Genomic DNA, 23,098 nt, shown 5'->3' on the forward strand with positions numbered 1-23,098 from the left:
AACTAAAATGTTAAAGTGAGTCAAAACTAGTTGGTTCTCTCAAAATATATACTATTAAATTTTGTTTTACAGCATTTAAAGAGAATCTATCAAGATTAAACTTAAAGCCTCTTATCTACCATAGTTTGTGCTACAAAAGTACAAAACTATTAATTATGTGTTTGGCAAAAATAGTTTATTTATTATTGGCATTATTTATTTATTTCTGTGTTGTGTTGGGAAAGGATTTATTTTACCCTCCAAAGAAATTATAACATTATTCGTAGGATGGGCAATTGAAACATGGAAGTGACGTGGTAAATTGTGCATTGCAGATTACTATTCGTCCAATCATTGCATTGAGGATAAAGCAAACAATTTAGTATAGTTCAGAACATTATATTCTTGATATTGAGTACTCCAATTCATTGCACATCCTAGAAAACCTTTGATATTAAGTATTTCAAGGGACCAATAAAAATTTTTAACCACACTTTCATAAATTGTTTCATTGCAAACAATTTTAACTTGAACACAATAAACTTGGATTGTACTTAACATTTGCCTGATGGAACAATCAATAGGGGGAATTGGCGAGGAGGGAGAGAGTTATAATTAAATTAAAGTAACGCTTGGTTGGGGATTTTCATATCCTTCAATCCATTTATCATGTTTGTTTGCTTACTTTTATTATCTTACTATTAGTATACATTCAAATTCTTGAGTAATCATAAAATTCATTACTCTTCTTTTCTCCTACTTTTGAACAATGAAATAAAAAAAAATGCAAAAGACAAAAATAAGGTCACTATCCATACATTCAATATATCTGGTGCGGAGGATGTCTTAGGTGAAACATGTGGTGAGATCTGAGTCGTTGATCAAATCTAGATCAACGGTTCAAATTCATGAATTTTTTCTTAAAAATGCGCGTCCTGGAAGGCAGAAGCAAATTGTAAAAAATGGCGCATCTTAAGTGTTACAAAGACGCACTTAAGTGTTAGAATGACGCACCTTAAGTGTTAAAATGACGCACCTTCAGTGTTAAAAATGGCGCACCATAAGTATTACAAAGACGTACCTTAAGTTGTAAAATCACGCATCTTAAGTGTTAAATGGTGCACCTTAAGTGTAGAACTTATGCACCTTAAATGTTAAAATGACATACCTTAAGTGTTAAAAAGACGCACCTTAGGCTTTGAAAAGACACAACTTAAGCTTTAGAATGACGCACCTTAAGTTCTCAAGTATATAACAGACGCACCTTAAGTGTTAAAAGACGCACATTAAGTATTAAAACGATGCAGCTTAGGCATAGAAAATACGCATCTTAAGTTTGAACAATACGCAAACATGACCAAATTGCCACTGTTTTTTTATTAATCCGTGTTTATCCTGGACGTTGATTTTGGCAACATCAAGGGCTATCATCTCACCACACGTATCACTTGGACACATCCTCCGCATATGATCTCTATTCTTTTTTTTAGGTGTACCCGGGTTTCAACTATCGGACACAGTGACTAATCCCCTTGATGAATTGTACGCACCTCTTTTCGATGGGACAACTGGCTTGGAGATTTAAGTCTGATATATATATATATATATATATATATATATATATATATATATATATATATATATACAATTTAGGTGCGTGATTTTTGTACTTAAGGTGCGTGGTTTGTGTGCTTAATGTTAGTAGTTGTTAACATATACAATTTATTTTTAAAATTTAGTTTTTTTCGTTAATATCTTGAAAAGTTATCTAGAAATAACATTATGTTGTTAACAACTGCACAATATAGTTTTAAAAGTTGCACGATAAAGTTATCGATAATTACAATAATGACATTGCATTTTCTTTTAAATTGGCCATAAGTACAAAAATGTCATTGTTTTTTAAAAAAAAATAAAAATTTGATATGATTTATTCGATTTTTACCGATGTAAAGTTGAAATTAGTTTTTAGTTTTTCTTAGAGGCCAGTGTGTTGTCAATTGTCATGGAATCCTAATTTTTTTTTTTTATGCTACTGACTCTATTACAATGGAATCCTAAACCTATTTAAATACATTCACAACATACAAAGAGAGAGTAGTCCCCACGTACAGTTGGTGGATTTTGCAAATATCTTAGGGCCAATGTCATGGCTTCCATGTCTGTGCCATTAAAATACACACAAATAAGGCTAGCTAGGAGAGGATGAGAATCAAAACTCATGCATACATACAGATCAACAGATATATACTCTCACCAGACAACATCTTAATAGGCCATCATGGTTCTCACATGGGGATATACATATAGTATACGTGTTTTGAATTTCAAGAACCCTTTGAACTTGGCCATGCTCCAAGACTCACAACCAGCAAACAACACAGCATCATCATCCATACCTACTAACCTATAAGATATACCATGGCTGTACCTATATGAACAAAGCTAGTAGTACTACCCCAATTGCTTGTGTCCTCCTAAAAAGGGCACATAGCTTAGTGATAATATCATGAAGTTTAAGGCATATATCTATAGCCCTTAGCCCCTTAGCCTTTGTCTACCTAATAAGCAACAACAACACAGCCAATAATTCACCTTTTATATTTAGTATACTATATACTTTTAATATATATATACTGATCATATATATCCCTTCTTATCTCCTACTGCTCAAGGTTTAATTTGCTCAAGTTATTAGGGTTTTCTTTATTCCTCAACTTGGCATGACATGTTTCCACCAATACTAACTTACAAATTAAAATTGTAGCTTGCTAGCTAGCAATGTTATTTAGTGCCATATGTGTGTACATGCTTTTTTTGGACTGAAAATCACAAGCTATATATCCTAGGTAGCTGTCATATATATGCTTCAATCCTTCCCCTAGCTTTTTTTATGCAAATAAACTCTAATAAAATTTTGAATTGTATAAGTTAATAACTTCTGAATGAGTATATATTTACAACACCATGTCATTATTACCCTACTTAGTGAATATCTAAAGGAACCACTACTATCTTATTGCTTTGTTTGTCAAATAAAATCAATCTCTTAATGGAAATCGTAATAAAGCTCTGAATTGTATATGATGACAACTTTTGAATGTGTTTCTATTATTTGTAACACTGTGTTATCATTACCCGACTTTGATCACGTAATGTAAATCTTAATTATTAAAGCTCTGAATTGTATATGATAGTAACTTTTGAATGTGTCCCTACTTGCAACACCATGTCATTATTAGCATATTTAGTGAATCAAAAAAAAAAAAAAAAATATATATATATATATATATATATATATATATATATATATATATATATATATTAAAAAACCAATATTTTATGGCATGTAAATTGTAATAAATTAAAGCTCTGAATTGAATATAATAGTAACTTTTGAATGTGTCACTATTTGCAACGCTATATCATTATTACACTATTTAGTGAGTATGACGAAATCACTTCTCTCTTATTGTTTTGTTTGTCAAATAAAATCAATCCTTTAATGTAAATCATAATTAATAAAGCCCTAAATTGAATATGATAGTAAATTTTGAATGCATCCTTACTTGTAACACCACATCATTATTACCCTACTTAGTGAATCTAAAGAAACCGATTCTCTCTTATAGTTTTGTGTGTTAAATAATAAAACCAATCTTTAACGTAAACTGTAATAAATACGTACTTTGAATTGTATATGATAGTAACTTTTGAATGTGTCTCTACTTGCAACACTGTGTTATTATTATCATACTCAGTGAATCTAAAAGAATCATGTCTCTCCTATCGTTTTGTTTGTCCAAAAATCCATAAATTGATGTGTAAAGGCTAACAACGTTGTGAATTTCATTTTATAGTAGCTTTAAGTATGCCTATAGTAGTAAGGCTAGCTAGCATGCCATTGTAATTGGTGTTTGTTCAGTGAATTTGAAGGGACTATCTTCTTCATATATACCATTTTGTTTACTCAACTTACAATTAATGAAATTGGGAATATAATTAAACGAAAATAGACATGGAATTGATAAGAATGGGCATCTAACTCAAAGCCAGAATGGGAACTTAACAGAGCTTTTAGTTTCATTCTACCATTTCAAATACTAGAATATATTGGCCCTGTTTAATAAAATAATTAGCCTATAAACCAATTTTGGCTTATTTGACCACTATTAATTGTTTGACTTGGTTAAACAATCAATATAACTGTTTGGTTAATTAGCTTTTTGTAACTTCAAAATGCTAAAATTCAAAAAACCGCTCACACTACTGGAAATTTTGAAATTTCCGACCACCTAAAAATGATCTTAAATTAAGTTAATACCAAAAAGTCCAAAAAGTGGTCGGAAATAGCAACAAAGGTTTTTCCGAATACCAAAAGTGGTCGGAACAAGACTTTCAACTTGATTTAAGATCACTTTCAGGTGGTCGCAAATTTCAGAATTTCCAGTAGTGTCAAAACAACTTTTTCAATTAACCTTTTGATAAAAGAAATTATGCCAAATAGCTATCAGGAAACAGTTAATTTACCAAACACTTTTCTACAATCAACTAATGTTATCAATTAGTTATACCATCTAGTTAACTCAATCAGCTAACACCTATTTGCAACCAACAATCATTCACCAAACAGGGGCCATTGTGTTTTTTTTTTTTTTTTTTTTTTTTTTTTTTTTTTTTTTTTTAAATAATGGTCCTGCATCTACATGGTATGACTGTCCATCTACATGGGAGACTAGCAATAAAGATCAAATATTCCAAAACATATGGCTCTAGGAGTCAAAAGTTGATGGAAAGAAAAACCATCATATATAATGTTGTCCCTGCAGCAACCTTGCATGATCGAGGTTTGGTCTTCCATCATTTGAACAACTTACCCTTCTTTTTATTATTATATTTTCCTCAACATGGCATGACATGTTTCCCCAAAGAGAAACCTCAAACTCCTCCATTAATGACTCTTTACTATTCTAGCATGTTTTAGGGTTTCTCTAGGCTTCTCCTCCACCAATCGCCTCTACTCCCTCTATGGAAGACAGAGTGGGACCCACTGTGGCTGTGGATGATGAAAGAAAATATGGTGCTTTTCTTAGAAAACATACAGGCCCTTGTGCTTTGTGTTCATATGTTTATAAAAAATTATTAGACAACTTGTACTTAATCTTGATAAGAGAATATATATACTTATCATAACTCGAGCATGCATTAATGTTTGTGACGCTTTTGTAGCCTCTTTGATACCTACAAATTATATATTTTGACAAAATAAATCAACCATGATGCCAAAATTCTTTTTATTGAACTTTTCAAAATTCTGTAATTATAAAAATATATGTTAAATTTATTTATGTCACACACATAAATATTCAAGAAGAGTTTCTTTAGGGACGGCAATGGGCCCACACGGCATTCTCACCCCAATCCTTGCACCATACCCCTCTGTGAATAAGTTTGGCATGACTATAAGGATACCTCTTTCTCAACTCCCCCCACATCCCCTGGGTACAAAAAAATTACGGTAGTCACTCGACACAACGGGCACAAATTAATTATATTATTCATGCTAAACTTTTCTTTTTCTTTCTTTCTAATGGAGTTGCTCTTAGAGTATTAACGATACAGTTGATTGTTTTCAACACATTCAAGTCAATAATTGAGGCTAAATTAAGTTAGTGCAGTGGGAGATAAAAGATGATTGTTTATCATTTTTGTCAAGATATTAATACTTATGTGTAATATCAACTAACGTATCATATTAAAATGACAAAAACATGATCCAGGTATATTTTATGTATTATATTTTTATAATTTCTTTTAATAAATATTATATTTTTATTTTATATTTATACTTAAACAATAAAAATAGAAAAGAGTGTCCAAATTCAACAACTAATCAGGACCCTTATTTTTATTTAATTATTTGAAATTGTGGAAAATTTTATTGTCATGGAAATAATGTAAATGTATGCAAGACGTACAAGTCAAATAATAAAAGGCCTAGTGGCAAGAGGCTTAATTACTGCCTAGTGGATAACTTTGGAATATTTTGGAAGAGTGTAAGGTGGTGATGTGTTGTCTGGGTGGTACATACATTAAAACAACAAATCATATTGCTGGGTTAACGTTGGGTATCACACACAACCATGCATTCAAGTGTTGGGAATTTCAATTCCACCGAGGTTTCTTCGGAGGTTCTCATTGGAAGATTTTCAGGGTGCTTCTTGGATTAGATGGATCTCTATCTAATTAATTTTTGCAGAACATTATATCATGGATGATGATCTATCTGGTAATTAAGTGAACTACTATTGATTTAAGATATATTTTTAATATAGTGAAGATTTATTTTTGATAAATTGAATGTACATTTTTTAAAGGTTCATTATTTGATATATTATCAAATAATGTATCTTCAGTACACAAATAATGAAACTCTATTATATTAAAAATAAATATTTATTCATTGTTCACGTTGCAATGTGGACATAATTCACCATTTTGAACATCTCCTCCCTTTGAGTAAAATAATATTAATAATAAGGGTCGCACTTGTGTGAGATCGTCTCACAGATCCTTATTTGTGAGACGGGTCGAGTCGAGTCGAATCAACATGCATATGTCATACTTATATGCTCAAATATAATACTAACAAGGAGTAATTATTTTGTTACTTATAAAGGAAAATGTAATACTTTTGAAGAAAAATGTAATACTTTTGCATTTTGATGTAAAAGTATTATACTTTAATTTCCATAAAAAGTATTACATTTTCCATAATAAGTAATGTTGGCAAGTGTCCCTTATAAGAGAAAATATAATACTTTTGATGAAAAATAAAAAATGTAATACTTTTAAATCGAAATGTAAAAGTATTACATTTTCACTTAAAATATTACATTTTCATTTAAAATATTACATTTATCCTTATAAGTAACAAAAATTTTATTCTTTATTAGTATTACATTTGAGCATATAAGTATGACGGTTGTGCATATAACAGGGTGTTTGGTTGGAAGGAAGGAATTAAGGGGGAAATGAATTGTAATTTGTTGGGAAAAGAAAATGTGGAAATAAAGTAGGAATTAGAATTACATTGTTTGGTAGGGATGAATAATGAAAATGGGAGAAGTGATATAAAGACTAAAATACCCTTGTGTATGGATGTATTTTATGGATGAATTCAAGGACAAATATGTCATTTCCTTTCTTTTCCCTTTTCATTGTATGGATAAATTCATTGAATTGAGGGAATTGCAATTCCATGGAATTACAATTCCCTCCAACCAAACAATGTAGTTTATCATTTCATTGAATTGCAATTCATGTCAACCAAACACCCCATAAGTATTACATTTTCATCTTGACCCGATCTAACCCGACTCACGATGAGACAGTCTCATACAAGTTTTTACCTAATAATAAATGGTCTTGGGTATCAAAGCATTTAACAACTAATTTGCACTCTTAAACCCAATCAAAAATTTGAAAATTGTTATACGATCAACCATGGTTCATATTGCATTTAAAATTAAAAAAAAAAAAAAAAGTTTGAATGATCATACTTCGCTCACATTATCCAGTCGTTATATTATAGACCGCGGTGCATGTGCACCGCGGTCAAAAACGACGCCGTTTCTTTAAGTAAAGAAACGGCCCGCCGTTAGAGTTAACGGAGTCCGTTTGTTTGGTATATTAAACATCAACTGATACTACAGTATATTCAAACCGACACTGCAGTTATATCAAAATGATACTGTAGTTATAGTGAAATGAAACTGCAGTGTATATAAACTGAAACTGAATAACATTTCACATATTTGAGTGTATATTGTACAATGAAGCTGTAATTATATCAAAATGATCATGTAGTTGTATTTTAATGAAACTATAGTGTATATAAAATAAAATTAAATAACATTTTCACATATTTGAGTCTATAAATATCGAATGAAACTATAGTTATATCGAAATGAAACTGTAATTCTGTTCAACTGAAACTGCAGTGTATACAAAATGACACTGAATAACAGAGTTACTTTTTGCAAAAGGGTGCGAAACGGCGGAAATAAACACTGTTAATTTTCATTTAAAAAAAAAGACGCGCGGTGCATAATCGATTATGCACCGCGGTGCATAATATAATTTGCCCACATTATCAGACTGAGGAATGGCCCAAGATAATTTGGATTCCATCATGAGGCCCAAAAGGACTTCACTGGGCTAATATCTGGGTCCAAGAACTGCTGGGTTTAAGGATAAAGGCCAAATAAGTTTCATTAAATAATTGAAAGGAAACGTTTTTGGGTTGCTAATTCTGTTCTATTGAAACCCCCAAATTAAGAGTTAGGGCTCTGGTAGAGGAATTGGCCGCAAATTATATTATGCACCGCGGTGCATAATCGATTATGCACCGCGCGTCTTTTTTTTAAATGAAAATTAACAGTATTTATTTCCGCCGTTTCGCACCCTTTTGTAAAAAGTAACTCTGTTATTCAGTGTCATTTTGTATACACTGCAGTTTCAGTTGAACACAACTACAGTTTCATTTCGATATAACTATAGTTTCGTTCGATATTTATAGACTCAAATATGTGAAAATGCTATTTAATTTTATTTTATATACACTATAGTTTTATTAAAACACAACTACATGATCATTTTGATATAATTACAGCTTCATTGTACAATATACACTCAAATATGTGAAATGTTATTCAGTTTCAGTTTATATACACTGCAGTTTCATTTCACTATAACTACAGTATCATTTTGATATAACTGCAGTGTCGGTTTGGATATACTGTTGTGTCAGTTGGTGTTTAATATACCAAACAAACGGACTCCGTTAACTCTAACGGCGGGCCGTTTCTTTACTTAAAGAAACGGCGCCGTATATGGGCCGCGGTGCATAATCGATTATGCACCGCGGTCTATAATATAACAACTGGGAATTGGCATGCTAAATGACCGCAATTTATATGGTGGATTATGGTTCACCTGATGATATGAATCATTGATAATTTTTATTTTTAATATACTAGTGAAGGTTCATTTTTTGATAATATACTAAAAATAAATATACAATATATTAAAAATGAACATTTTAAAAATAAACTTGTAGTGCATTAGAATTTAACCTTATTGTACTACAAATAAACTTGTATATTAGTGGTCCATTTTGCAATATCGACCAGGGTCCACAGTATAACGATTGGTGTTGGTTTTATGACTTTTGGGGCAGTCAACGGTTGGCCAATACTACCGCTAGAATAATGAATATATGGGAAAAATATTGAGAAAATATATGGAAAGAATAAATATGATGTATTGCTCAGAATTGCTCCCACTTCTCTCCATATATGAGGTCTATTTATACATATTTTGGGTTAGGAGTCCCATCCCATAGGGAATAGAAATCATACACTACCTCATATTGGGAGTCATTGTTACATTGGGAATAATAAGCCTTAATCCTACTACATTAGAAATAATGAGTCCAATCCTTATTACATTGTGAATAATGAGCCTAATCCTATTAAACTGTGAATAGGCCCAAGCTGCTCATTCCTTCTCGGTGCCGGTCCATGTGGCCCAGGCTAGTTTGGTTGACTGGTCCGTCCAGTCAGCCTAATATAACATCCATCATCCAGCCCCCCACTTTCTTGAGACTTAGCGAAGTTGATGTCTCAAAAAGTATCTCAAAAATATTTTTTGATCGGCTCTGTGCTTCTAGAAGCCAAGTCTTCTTCTGACCAATTACTTCTTGAAAATGCATCGTCTGGATGAGCATCACCGTTCGGTTGGCAGTCCTTTTGGACGCGGCTGTTAAACTGAGGGTCCATGGTGAGCCCCATAAGTCAGGGCTGAGTATAGGGGCCACAGATAACACTGGTTGCCTCGTTAAAAACCTTAGACTAAGAAAAATTCAGGGGAAAAAGCTTAGCTAAGCGAAAAAGAGTACAATCATAAGCGCAATATTCAGCTAGGACGATAATTCCGACCACCTCCATATGAAATCCGATTACCTCACTAAGACCCAAAGCCGACCGCTAAGGTTGTAAGCCGACCATTGAGAACTTTTATTATCCTACAAAACTCGAAAACTAGATAAGTTAAAAGAAAACACACGAGGTGCGTACCTTCCTTATGAGCTCTAATATTTGGTATTTGGAAAAAATAGAAGTAGAACGTGAGTCATCCGACCGACCACCTAGCATTTCAATATCCTGCAAAATTCAAGACACTAATTAAGTGGAAAGCATATTCGTGAGATGCACCCCATTAAGTGGGTATGGTCCAGACCAGTTAGTTTTGCCTATTCTAAGTTAGTCGTCCACTCTTAGCATGTGGCAGCCCCTCACTATCTTGCTTCATATGCCTAAACCTGAAAAGATTTAACGAAAACTAGCAAAAATCAGTCGATCGCCTAGTGTCCGAAGGGTGACTGACTACCAGGTAACCTGCATAAGTTGAGTAGCCAAGGAATCTCACTCCTTTCCAATGTAAAGGCTTGAAAAAACCTGGTCAGTCGGTGTGAGACCCCAAAATATTTTTCTTCCAAAACTCCTATTTTATCAAATTTCAAAATAAAATGATTTTTATTCCTCGATATTTTTCCAAATGGGTGTTAGAATAAAATATTTTAAACTCATTATTCCAAAATAATTTTATTCAAACTATTTATATATTTATTTATGGTTTTAAAAACCCTATTTAAGCGATATATTTATTTGTCAAAACTTTGACCCAAAAGTCCATCTAAGAGGAACCTGTGAATATGATAGAATTGTTTTTAACCCAAAAATGATTTTAAAATTAACCTAACATATTTCCATATTTATTATGTTATAATTTTCATTTGAACTTGACCTAACTTTTGACCAAAATTTATAACCCGAGATTTTAAATCGCGAAAGGACCAAATTGCCCATCCTAGCCATGTGAACAAATCAGCCCTAGGGCGGGTTTTGAGCCCCACCTATAAATACTACCATATTCGTTGTTCTTCAACATTCTTCTCTTGCATTCCTCCTTCAAGAGACCAAGGGTTCCAACTAGCTTAGAGATTTCAACATCCTCCAATAAGCCTTCTCCTACTCATTTCTTTTCTTCCTTATCATTCTCAACTAGCTTAAAGATTGCAAGGTGGGCACGTTTTCATAGCATAATTTGCCCATAACTGCCATTGTACCTTCCTAAGGTGAAAAAAGGAAGTTACTTGACATGCAAGGAAAGAACCTCTGCTGAATATGCTTTTAATTGCCTCTAGAGCATGCACTCGGTCGAGGACACACCGACTGCCTAGTTTGGTCGTCCAACCGAGCCGACTGGTGAGCCGCCCAAGTAACATGTGATCGCTAGACCAATAGGGGGCCTTCTTCTCCACATCGCTATGTGTCTTAGGTGCCTCCACCCGACTGCCTACCGCGTACATGGTTGGGTGCCCGACCAGGGGTATCTATCAAGTATAAAGGGAGGTTTTACACTATTCGGCCTTTGCAACGTAACCTTTCGGTCTTGTAGTCTTCTACTCTTCAAATCTTTGTCTTCAGTCTTCAAGTCTTCAATTCTTCATCATCACGGGCTATTCAAAGGGTAACCATTCGAGTTACTATTCCAACTATTTTGTTAAGACGGATCGAAACGTAACCTTTCGACAGGCCCGAATTTTGGGCTGTGCAGGCTGGGTTACCGCATAGGGCCCCAAATTTAAGAGGGGCCCCAAATTTTAGAAGCCCAATATTTCATTTTTACCTAGTTAGTTTAGAAATAAAAACTAAAAGCTTTCAATTACCTTTAAAAGGCTCCAAGAAGAAATGGTAGGAATGTGTGTTTATTGTATTTTAACTTGGAGGTCTAAGGTTCAAAAATTGTGCAAAATATTATTATTGTTATAATTTATTCCCTAATACTATTATTGTTATAATTATAATTTATTCCATAATATGTCTTTTGGCTTTTCTTCTTTGCGCACAATAATATTTTACCATATTGTTATTATTATTATTATTATTATTATTATTATTATTATTATTATTATTATTATTATTATTATTGTAGTAGTAGTAGTAGTAGTTGTTGTTGTTGTTATTGTTATTATTGTTATTAGTATTGTTTTTATTATTATTGTTGTTGTTGTTATTATTATTATTATTATTATTATTATTATTATTATTATTATTATTATTATTATTATTAGCCGTACGTTGCACGAAATAAATTTGTTATAATCTTTAAGAATATTTTGATGAATATACAGATATAAATTATAGCAACGAATATTATATAGTGCAATTGATGAAATAGAGAAACATCGATGGTCTCCATATTTAAAAAACGCATTATCTCCACATTGTCAAGGTGCAAGTCATACTCAATGTTGCCCATAATACCACGAGCCACATGGATAACAAGATTGTGTTCAAGACGGCTAGCTATTGTAAAGGCCTTTTTGCATACAACAGTCAAAGAATCTGGATCAGCTACAGTGAATTCTTGATGTACGGATTGCACACCCGATTGAAAAGTCAATTTGGTCTTTTCTTTTAACTGTGAATTATAATACAAGTAAGAATTATTATTTTAAAAAGTAATTTACTTACTATTTTAAAATAGAAATATTTTCAGTGTACATACCGCATCAACTTCAGTACATAACTCTACCAGCTTCTTTGGCCAAATAATAAAGTGTTGAATTGCATCACCTACAAGCTGAACCTCACTGGTGGGGATTGATACATGTGCACTTGGATCACTAACTTCATTTACGCTCACCTTCACATGATTTACATTCAGTACAACCCCATGAACCTGTCCACAACTGTAAGCTATCCCATATGCCACTGGACAGCCAATTGGATCTTCTAAGAACAATTGACATCGTGCCCCTAACAGCATTAATTTTTAATTAAGAATCATATAAAATGTTGTTGATAGATAATAATAAGATTAACTATAAACGAATACTTACAACCGGTAAATTAGTAAAAGGGTCCGGGGAACTAGCTTTTTCACTTCGAGATTGTGGCTCAGCATCCACACATACGTCATTCCCCTGCTTTGATTGTACATATTGGTGAGCAGGAGTCTGCAGAGAACTAAATTGCAGCATCATCTTAGCCATTCGTGCCTCAAAATGCTGAGTTAATCGTTCACTCAATTCCTCCTGCTGAGAAATATTTTTCTGATTTTGTTTTTCTGACGCTTGTGCAATAGCAGCATCAACACATGCATCAACAAATGCATCAATCAATCGTTGAACATCTTCAGGAGGTTTTTTGGCGACGTTTTGCATGGCCAAATACACTTTTGATGCCATGTCTTCTTCCCATGGCTCTAACATGTCTAGAATGCTCATCAGTACCCAATGCAACAGTCAATGAATCTTTTCTTCCATCCTCAACAAATTTTTCTTGAGAAATTTGCAACTCAAGAGCATCCTAACATATATAAAAATTATTCAATAATAATTACTATTACTGTAATAAATGACAACATATTTACTTACAATTTTTTCCGCCACCAATCTAGTTGATTCAGTGCGAAAATTTCCTAGCTTGTCAATTCTTGCTTTCTTCCACTTTTCGGCTCTACGTGGAGGACTTGGAGGAGTCATTGTATACGACGGATCTGCATCAGCACATGCTTGTTTTTCTTTCAACTTCTCTTCCATCATCATCTTCTCTAACCTTTTATAACCTCCTCGAGCTAAAAGATGTGGATGAATATTCTTAGCTTGTATGTCTTGCTATTTTTTTCTTTTTGCCTACATAAATACAAAATATTAATCAAACTCATTCCATGTCTCTTATTCAAGGAAGTTGTATTTTGTACAAGGGTTCATACCTGCAAAAGAACCGTATATATACTTGCTCACCAATTTCGTTTTAAAATCTTTCCACCGGTCACTCACATAGGTTATCCAATGTCTCCTCATATCAATTGTGTCAGGAATATCATAAGTGTTCTACAAAACAAGATTATTTATTAGTAAGAATTGAAATTATATTAACTTTTTTGAATAAATCTAAATCTTAAAAAATAAAATTTACCAGGATTTCTTTCCAAATAGTAGCCTTAGTATTTTTTGGGACATTCGACCATTCATCTATTGTGATAGGAGTATTGATTCGTCCCACTAATGCAACATAATTTTTAAATGCACTACCAGCTGGCCCGTAGACAGCCTCCAATCCATCAAGCTCAATTTCGTATTTGCCCAAAGTAGAACGTTGCAGAATGAGTTTTTGCATACGAGTGACACCCCTCGTCTTAGAAATAGTATTACTACTTTGAGTAGTATGAGTACCTTGTGTAGTACCGTCATCATTTGCTGAATCCATACACCTATTTAGAAAGAAAAATTATTAAAATATATAGAAGTATTAGAATAAGAAAACTAAAAAACAGAATAAATACTTAATTAAAGCATTACATATAATAATCAATTCTTCCATATCCCTTCATGATGATCATCTCGTGATGCATGCACTTCATCTATCTCATTATCGATAATAACGGGCAATAAAATTGAAGAAAATGGTGGTATTTCCTCAATATCAAAACTAACATCTTCATTCTCATCTCCAGTAATTTGTCTCTTTCCATGAAGAACAATTGACCATTTTTTGTCACAAGGCTCACTAATATAAAAGACTTGTTTTGCTTGAGATGCCATTATGAACTGCTCATATTTGTGCCCTTCCCGATTAAAATCTACAAGTGTAACTCCTAACTCGTCAACTTTTACACCATGTTTATTATCTACCCATCTACATCGAAACACCGGCACCCTAAACAAAACATAATCAACTTCCCATATTTCTTCAATCACACCATAATATGACAACTCTACAAACACAGGATTTTTATCTTTCGAACTACTGAAATGCATTGAATTTGCAACCAAAGTAACTCCACTGTTTTGCATAGTGCTCTTTTCATCTTGAGCTTTTGTATAAAAAGGAAACCCATTAATGTCATATCCATTATGACATATGACATCCAAACTAGGACCATGTGCTAACCATGAAACGGTTTCAGAAACATTATTCTCTTCAAGAACTTTATTTTTGAACCAACCAATAAAAGTACGATTATGTTCGGCTACAATCCACATGTCTGTCCTTCTGGGATTTTGCTCCCTAATCAAGGCCTTGTGTTCATCTAAATACGGTTCGACTTCACTTGTATTATGCAAGATGTACAAGTGTGTCTGCTCAACATCTTCACGAGGCATAGTATTCACTTTGACTCCTCGAGTACCCTTCCCAGCAATTCTTCCTTCATGTCGAGACTTAGAAAGACCAATAGCCTCTACCCCTGCTAGATATTCAGTACAAAACTCAGTAACCTCCTCAGCAACACAGCTTTACACAATAGATGCTTTCGGCCTATATCGGTTCCTAACATAACCTTTTAATACTTTCATGTACCGTTCAAATGGGTACATCCACCTCAAATAAGCTGGACCACAATGTTTGATCTCTCTCACCAAATGCACAAGCAAATGAACCATGATATCAAAAAATGAAGGTGGAAAGTGCATCTCTAGCTGACACAGTGTAACAATAATGCCATTTTGCAATTCATCTAATTTGCCTGGATCAATAACTTTCCAACATATTGCATTGAAAAAAACAAAGTCTTATGATGGTATATCTCAACTTTTTAGGCAATATGCCTCTAACAGCCACTGGCAATAGTTGTTGCATTAAGACATGGCAATCATGAGACTTCAACCCCACCAACTTTAAATCTTGCATATTAACAAGTCTACTGATATTTGATGAATACCATTGTGGTACGTTTACTCCACGTAAATACTCACAAAAACTTATTTTCTCCTTTCTTGATAAAGTACGAGCAGCCGGAGGCAAATATGTTTTATTATCCCCGCAACTGGAGCTAATGTAGGTCGTATACACATTTCAACCAAATCCAATCTAGCATTGAGTCCATCTTTAGTCTTACCTTTTGTCTAAAAGTGCTCCAACAAGACTATCACATACATTTTTCTCCACATGCATCACATCAATACTATGTCTCACATCTAGTGTCTTCCAATATGGAAGATCAAAGAATATAGATTTCTTTTTCCACGGACTCTTCTCATTTGTAGGTATCACAACATTATATTTTGACTCTTACCTCTTTGAGATTTATGCTTTTGAATCTTACCAAAAGTAACATTGATGCATTCAACTCGTTCATAAACTTGATTCCCAGTCAATGATTGTGGAGCATCTGTATAGTCTTGTACCCCATTGGATGTTTTTTTTTTTTTAATTTTCGATAAGGGTGAAATTTATCAAGAAATCTCCGATGCCCCATGTATATAGTCTTTCTACCATGAACAAGTTGATGATAACAGGTATTATCTTCACATATGGGGCATGCCTTATGACCTTTGACACTATATCCAGACAGGTTTCCATAAGCTGGAAAGTCATTGATTGTGCAAAAAAACATTGCATGCAACTTAAAAGTCTCCTTTCGGTATGCGTCGAACACTAATACACCTTCATCCCATAATTGCTTCAAGTCGTCAATCAAAAGTGCCAAAAAAACATCTATATCATTACCTGGTTATTTTGGCCCAGAAATCATCAAGCATAATAATATGTATTTGCGTTTCATACACAACCAAGGGGGTAGATTATAAATTATCAACATAACTGGCGATGAACTATGCTTGCTACTTAGGTTCCCGTGGGGGTTAATACCACCAGTACAAAGTCCAAGTCTAAGATTTCTCGACTCATGGCCAAATTCAGGAAATGCATTATCAAATGTTATCCATTGAGAACAATCAGCTGGGTGTCGAAGCTTGCATCAGAAATTCTTTGATCTGCATGCCATGTTAAGTTTTTTGCATCGCTTGGATTTGCAAACATGCGCTTAAATCTTGGAAGAATTGGGAGATACCTTAGCTGATGGACTTTTTAAATGTACTTTACCAGCAACATTCTCTCTTGTTTTATAACGAGATGCCCCACATATTGACATGCATGCAAGTCTTTGTAATCATTCCTAAACAATATGCAATCGTTATGGCAAGCATATATCTTTTCATATCCCATACCCATGGGACACAACATCTTTTTAGCATCATACGTACTCTTGGGAAGTTAATTACCATCTGGAAACATATCATTTACGATGTTAAGTAACGCAGTAAAGCTCTTGTCACTCCACCCATTCCCAGCTTTCAAGTTGAATAATTTTAATACAGCAGATAATCGGGTATATTTACTACATCGCGGCCATAAAGGTTGTTTTGAATCCTTCAATAATTCATCCAACTCATTTGACCGATTGGTAAACTCTTCTCCAACATCGCGAAACATTTCATCCAACCGATCTTCAGACCCATCATCTTCATTGTCAACATACATGTTAGATGTCGTAGCCACATTGCTTTCACCGTGCCAAATCCATTGTGTATAATATGGATTAATCCCATTAACGATTAGATCATCATATATGTCATCTTCACATAACCTTTTTTGATTACAACATTTCTTACAAGGACACAACCACATGTTATTACTATTCGGAAGGTTACTCTTTACAAAGTCTAAAAATTTTCTAACTCCATCTTCGTATTCCGTACTAAGTCGATTAGCTATCATCCAACTTTTATCCATCACAAGCCAATCTAAAATAATAATAACCCTAATTAAACATTTGTTGACACTATTTTAACAAATTTCTATAATAATAACTACTGCAACAACTACAATAATTCTTAAAATTCAACATATATATACAAAACAATTCTTAAATTTTCAAATATCCACACAATAATTTATACAATTCAAAATATCAAAATAGATACACAATTATTCATAACATACACAATAATTCTAAAATTAAACATTTATAGATAACAATTGCTAAAAGTTGAAAATATATAAACAATATTTCATAAAATTCCAAATATACACACAACAATACATAATTTACCCAATAACTCATAAAATTAAAAAAATATATACACAACTATTCATAAATTTTCGAAATATACTCAATAATAATTTATAAAATTCAAAATATATAAAATATAATTCAAAATATATATAAAAAAACAATTAAAAATAAAAAATAAAACTCACCGGCGAGCGCCCGTCGACGTCCAGCAAGCAGCAGCGGCGAGCCGTCGATGTACAGCGGGCTGTGGCGGCGAGGTGAGTCCGGCGATGCTTGGCGGAGACGTGCGGCTGTGACGTTCGTCGACGGCTATCGATTGGCAGAGACGTGCGGGGCTGTGGTGTTCAACGACGGCGTTCGATTTTGTTTTTTATTTTTTGTTTTTTTTTTAATTTTCTTTTTTCCTTTTCACCCATTTCTCTTTCTTAGTCACACCTGTAAAATCTCCTCAAAATCCTACCACTATTGAGGATGCCCTTATTTTGATTTACTAAAAATCCGATAGTCGCTACTGACGTGCATTTCTTAAGACTCTAGCCTACAAAGGATTATTTGAAGGTAAACTATACTCTTTATGACTATAGCTAACAAAAGACCATAAAGAAGTAACTATACTATTTGTGACTCTAGCCGATCCGACAAAGTAAACTAACTAAATTTGGTCCTAGTTGACCTGCTCAAGGTCAATTGTTAGCTTCCATTTAGAGCCAAACTTGAAAGAACTTATGGTTACTAAGCCAATTGACTAACGTGGTTGGAGTTGCCCTGCTGCTATCATTTGTTCCATCTTTATTCAAACTTCATGAAATGGCATTAAACCATGATCTCCACCTTTGAATGCTTTGAGCAGTGATGAAGCCTCGCTCTTGCTTCGGCTTATCTTGTTCCTATCAGGCAACAATTTATTGTTGTAATGCACCAGGATGTGCACCACCTCTCTCATGGTGGGTCTTTCTGAAGGTTTTGTAGCAACACAGAAGACCCCTAGTCTGAATACACTATGCATCTCATCCAAGTACTTTGGCTCCTTGATTTTCTCATCTAGAGCATCCTCAATGGGATTTCCTTCTTGGAAGTGGTATCGTGCCCAATCCGCCAAGCTCTTGTCGTCATCTCCATCAGTTGGTCCCCTTCCTGTTGCCAGTTCCAAAAGGATCACTCCGAAGCTGTACACATCAGTCTTCTCGTTTACTTTCCTTGTATGTGCATACTCTGAAAATTTTAGGAAATGAAAATCTTTACAAGGGTGTGTTTGGTACCAACATTGGAATTGGAATGGTAATGAGAATTAAATACTTGGTTATGGTAATCTATTTAAGTAAAATGAGTCAGTTTGTTTGATAATAAGTAAATAATTAACATATTGTGACTTACCAGGAGCTATATAGCCAAAAGAACCTGCAACTGCTGAAACTGTGTTGGGCTGTCCATGCTTGTTCAACATTCTGGCTAGACCAAAATCTGCAATTTTGGCATTGAACTCAGAATCTAAAAGTATATTGCTGGATTTCACATCTCTATGAACAATGGGTGGCGAGCAGTAGTGATGCATATAGTAGAGCCCCTTAGCAGTTCCAATCGCGACACGAATCCTTTTAGGCCAATCAAGGACTAATTGTCTCTGAAATGAACCCGAATTGCCAGCTGATTTTCTCTTCGGGTGAAGCCATAGATCCAGGCTGTGATTTTCCATGTATTCGTATACAAGCAGCTTTGATTCTTCACTTGAGATGCAGCAAAGGAGCTTCACTATGTTGGTGTGGCGAATCGTGCCCAGTGTCTCAACTTCTGCTATAAATTCCTTCTCAAGCTTCTCGTCCGACTTTTGGTTGTTCCAAATCCTCTTCACCGCAACTTTTTCATGAGAGGACTGACTTAATGGCACCACATACACTTTTCCTGATCCCCCAATACCAACCACATTGTCTTCTGCTAAATTTGGTAAAATGTTTGATTCTGTGAAGCTTAAGGTGTGGAATGCTTTGAACTGCCAATTTGGAACCATACTTTTCTTCCTTTTTCTGTTACTTCTGAATGAATACCATATATATAGAATGGCCACTAGAAGTAATAATGCTCCTATAGTTCCAAGAATAATAACAATAACTTTGACTGAAACTTCGCCCGAACTTTTGTCGTTTGACTTACAATCCCTGAGGTGTAACGAGGGGGTATCAGCACAAAGACTGGGATTATTCAAGAAGCTCATGTTAAAAGCTGCAACTTCTAGTTCATTTGGTATTTTGCCCGAAAGGCGATTAGAGGACAGATTGAGTGCTGATAGCCTTAAACGTCCTATTTCAGATGGGATTTCTCCAGAGAATTGATTTTCAGACAGGTCTAACCGAACAAGGTTTGGTAAAAGGCCAAGTTCTCGAAGGATATTGCCAGAAAGCTGATTTCTGCTGCAATTCAATGTGTCCAATGACTTCCAAGAGGTAATATTTGATAGAAAATTTCCAGAAAGGCGATTCCCATCTAGCAAAAGAGTTGATAAAAATTGAAGAGCTGTGAGTTGTTGAGGGATGTTACCAGTAAAAAGATTATTGCTTGCCATGAAGACCCCAAGATTGCTCCAAGAAGAAATCCCAGTTGGAATTTCACCTGAAAACCTGTTGTTGCTGATATCAACCAGAGTTAAATTTGATGCAATCTTCTGTGGAAGCTGACCAGTGAACTGGTTATTGTTCATCAACAACCTGTTCAAATTCCTTGCTGTCCATAAACCTTCAGGAATTATTCCAGAAAGATTGTTGATTCTGACACTGACACTAATTAAAGTGTTGCAATTCTCCAGTGATTTTGGCAGCTGGCCTGTGAGATTGTTGTTAAAGACAATCAAACTAGACAATATCTTGTTAGCACAGAAACCCTCTGGTAGTGATCCTGTAAGATGGTTTGTGGATACATCAAATGTATTAAGCTTTGAAAATTGGCCAAAGACCATTGGGATTTCACCTGAAAGATTGTTTGTGTATAGCCAAACATCCCTCAACGCCGGTAACCTAGCAAGACCTACTGGGATGCTTCCACTTATGTTATTCACTGATAAGTCTAAGAATTCAAGGGCTGTCATGTTACTGATATTTTCCGGGATTTCTCCAACCAAATTTGCCTGATTTATCCACAAGTTTCTCAGTTTCTTCAACTGGGTAAAACTTGGTGGGATTTCCTGTGGTGAGAAACTATTCTGGCTCAGAACAAGAACTTCAAGATTCAGGAGGTTGCCAATCTCTGAAGGGAAAGAGCCATTTAAAACCACTCCAGCTAGCTGAAGTTCTTTTAGCCCTTTCAGGCCTGAAATTCCAGCTGGAATGCCGCCCACGAACCAGTTAGAAGAAAGATTAAACACCTCAAGATGGGGCGAAAGCCGGCTAATATCACCGGGGATGATGCCACTGAAGTTGTTAAAAGAAAGGTCCAAGTATTCAAGTTTGGAACAATTGTACAGAACTGTAGGAAATGATCCCGGGATATAGTTGTGGTTGAGATCAAGAAAAGTTAGATTTTTAAGGTGACAAATGAAGGGTGGGATTGTATCATTGATTAGAAGCCAACCAAGTTGAATTCCGGTGACTACTCCATCTCGGCAGGTAATTTCCGGCCAGGTACAATGATCTGATGATGAAGTCCAGTGGGAGATGTTTGGTGGATTTGAGAAGTGCTTCCTTAAATCAAGAAGAATTGATCTTTCTGGATTGATACTACTGGTTTGGGATTCTCCATATAAGGGGAAACTGAAGATGAGGATTGTGAGGATGCAGAGGTTAATTTGGGTTGATATGGACATTATGTTTTTGGATATGAGAGAAGTGAGGTTATTTGTTCTTCTAAGTTCTAACAAAGAATTGGACTCACGTCATTTGTAAAACAAATACAAATTCCAACCACTATGCAATGCAATCAATTTATTAATACTCCGTATATTTATTATTTTATTTGATATTAATATTAATAGGTTAAAATTATCTTTTATATATATATATATATATATATATATATATATATATATATATATATATATATATATATATATATATATATATATATTAAGCACAACCTCACGCACATTAAGTACAAAACCCACGCACATTAGGCACAACCTCACACACATTAAATATTAACTCACAGACCTTAAGTTTCCTTAAGTTTCAACAACTACTGACATTAATCACTAACCTCACACACATTAAGTACAAACCCTACGCACATTAAGCACATACTCAACTCACATTAAGAACAAATCTGAGCACAAAAGTCCACACTTCAAGTTTAAACAACTACTCACATTAAGTATAACCCCACGCACATTAAGCACAAAACTTATGCACCTTACGCACAAGACTCACGCATCTTATATACAAAACTCACGTACATTAATTACAGAACCGCTCACCTTAATTTTGACCTAGATGCAAAAATTACAAAATTACCACCGTAGATTTTTTTTTAAATTTTGGTAATCCTGTACGTTGATTTAAGCGAGATGAATAGCCCAGATTAAATCGCACAACCGCACCTGGGCATCCTAACCGCACAAGAACCTAATTATATATATATATATATATATATATATATATATATATAGGGTGTTTGGTTATTGGCTGATAAATCAAATTTTAGCTGATTTGATCAAGTTTGGTTGTTTGACTTAATAATAAGTTGTTTTGAAGTGTTTGGTAAATGGCTGATTGGGCTAATAAGCCAAAAATTGAAAAGTTAATGGATGTAGCTTTTTGGATAAGCTGGTTGGAATTAATTGTATATTGACTATTTTATCTTTGGGAATCAATGCGATTTGCTTTTAAATGGGTGGTGGGTTTGTCATTTTATAATAATAATAATAATAATAATAATAATAATAATAATAAACGGGTGGTTGGTTTGCAATTTAATAATAATAATATTAATAAGTAGTAGTATTATTAATTTTATAGTAATTCTTTTTAAACTATTAAAATTGAAAATAATTAATAAAAAATGTTTTAAAATATAATTTATTAAGAGTTAAATAAACAAAAATAATTAACTTATGTCCTTAAAAAAAGTATGATACCCAAATTTTATAATTATTTATTAATAAGAGTTTACCATCTTGTTATATTTAAAGGTTAAAATAATCCAATATACTCATACCCTTAAACGTCATTTTACATTCAATCAGCTACTAGTAAACAGCTAATTTACC

At 33.9% G+C, this 23,098-nt stretch overlaps 1 protein-coding gene and 1 long non-coding RNA gene across 2 annotated transcripts; both read right to left on the reverse strand.

Annotated features, from left to right (window-relative positions):
• Positions 1–12,367: 12,367 nt before the first annotated feature.
• On the reverse strand, positions 12,368–13,703 carry LOC109171063. Its single transcript, XR_002052527.1, has 4 exons — positions 13,487–13,703; positions 12,950–13,418; positions 12,616–12,866; positions 12,368–12,528 (listed from the first exon to the last, which is right to left on the reverse strand). It is a non-coding gene; the product is annotated as an uncharacterized LOC109171063 (long non-coding RNA).
• A 120-nt stretch (positions 13,704–13,823) lies between these two features.
• On the reverse strand, positions 13,824–21,713 carry LOC109171064 (receptor-like protein kinase 5). Its single transcript, XM_019320192.1, has 5 exons — positions 19,285–21,713; positions 18,661–19,122; positions 18,096–18,448; positions 14,031–14,325; positions 13,824–13,945 (listed from the first exon to the last, which is right to left on the reverse strand). Exons 1-2 carry the CDS (start codon positions 21,698–21,700, stop codon positions 18,704–18,706), a joined length of 2,835 nt encoding a protein of 944 aa, XP_019175737.1. The 5' UTR covers positions 21,701–21,713; the 3' UTR covers positions 13,824–13,945; positions 14,031–14,325; positions 18,096–18,448; positions 18,661–18,703.
• Between the last annotated feature and the right edge of the window lie 1,385 nt (positions 21,714–23,098).

This window comes from Ipomoea nil, unplaced genomic scaffold, assembly GCF_001879475.1.
Source record: "Ipomoea nil cultivar Tokyo-kokei standard unplaced genomic scaffold, Asagao_1.1 scaffold3394, whole genome shotgun sequence".
NCBI classification, from domain to species: domain Eukaryota; kingdom Viridiplantae; phylum Streptophyta; class Magnoliopsida; order Solanales; family Convolvulaceae; genus Ipomoea; species Ipomoea nil.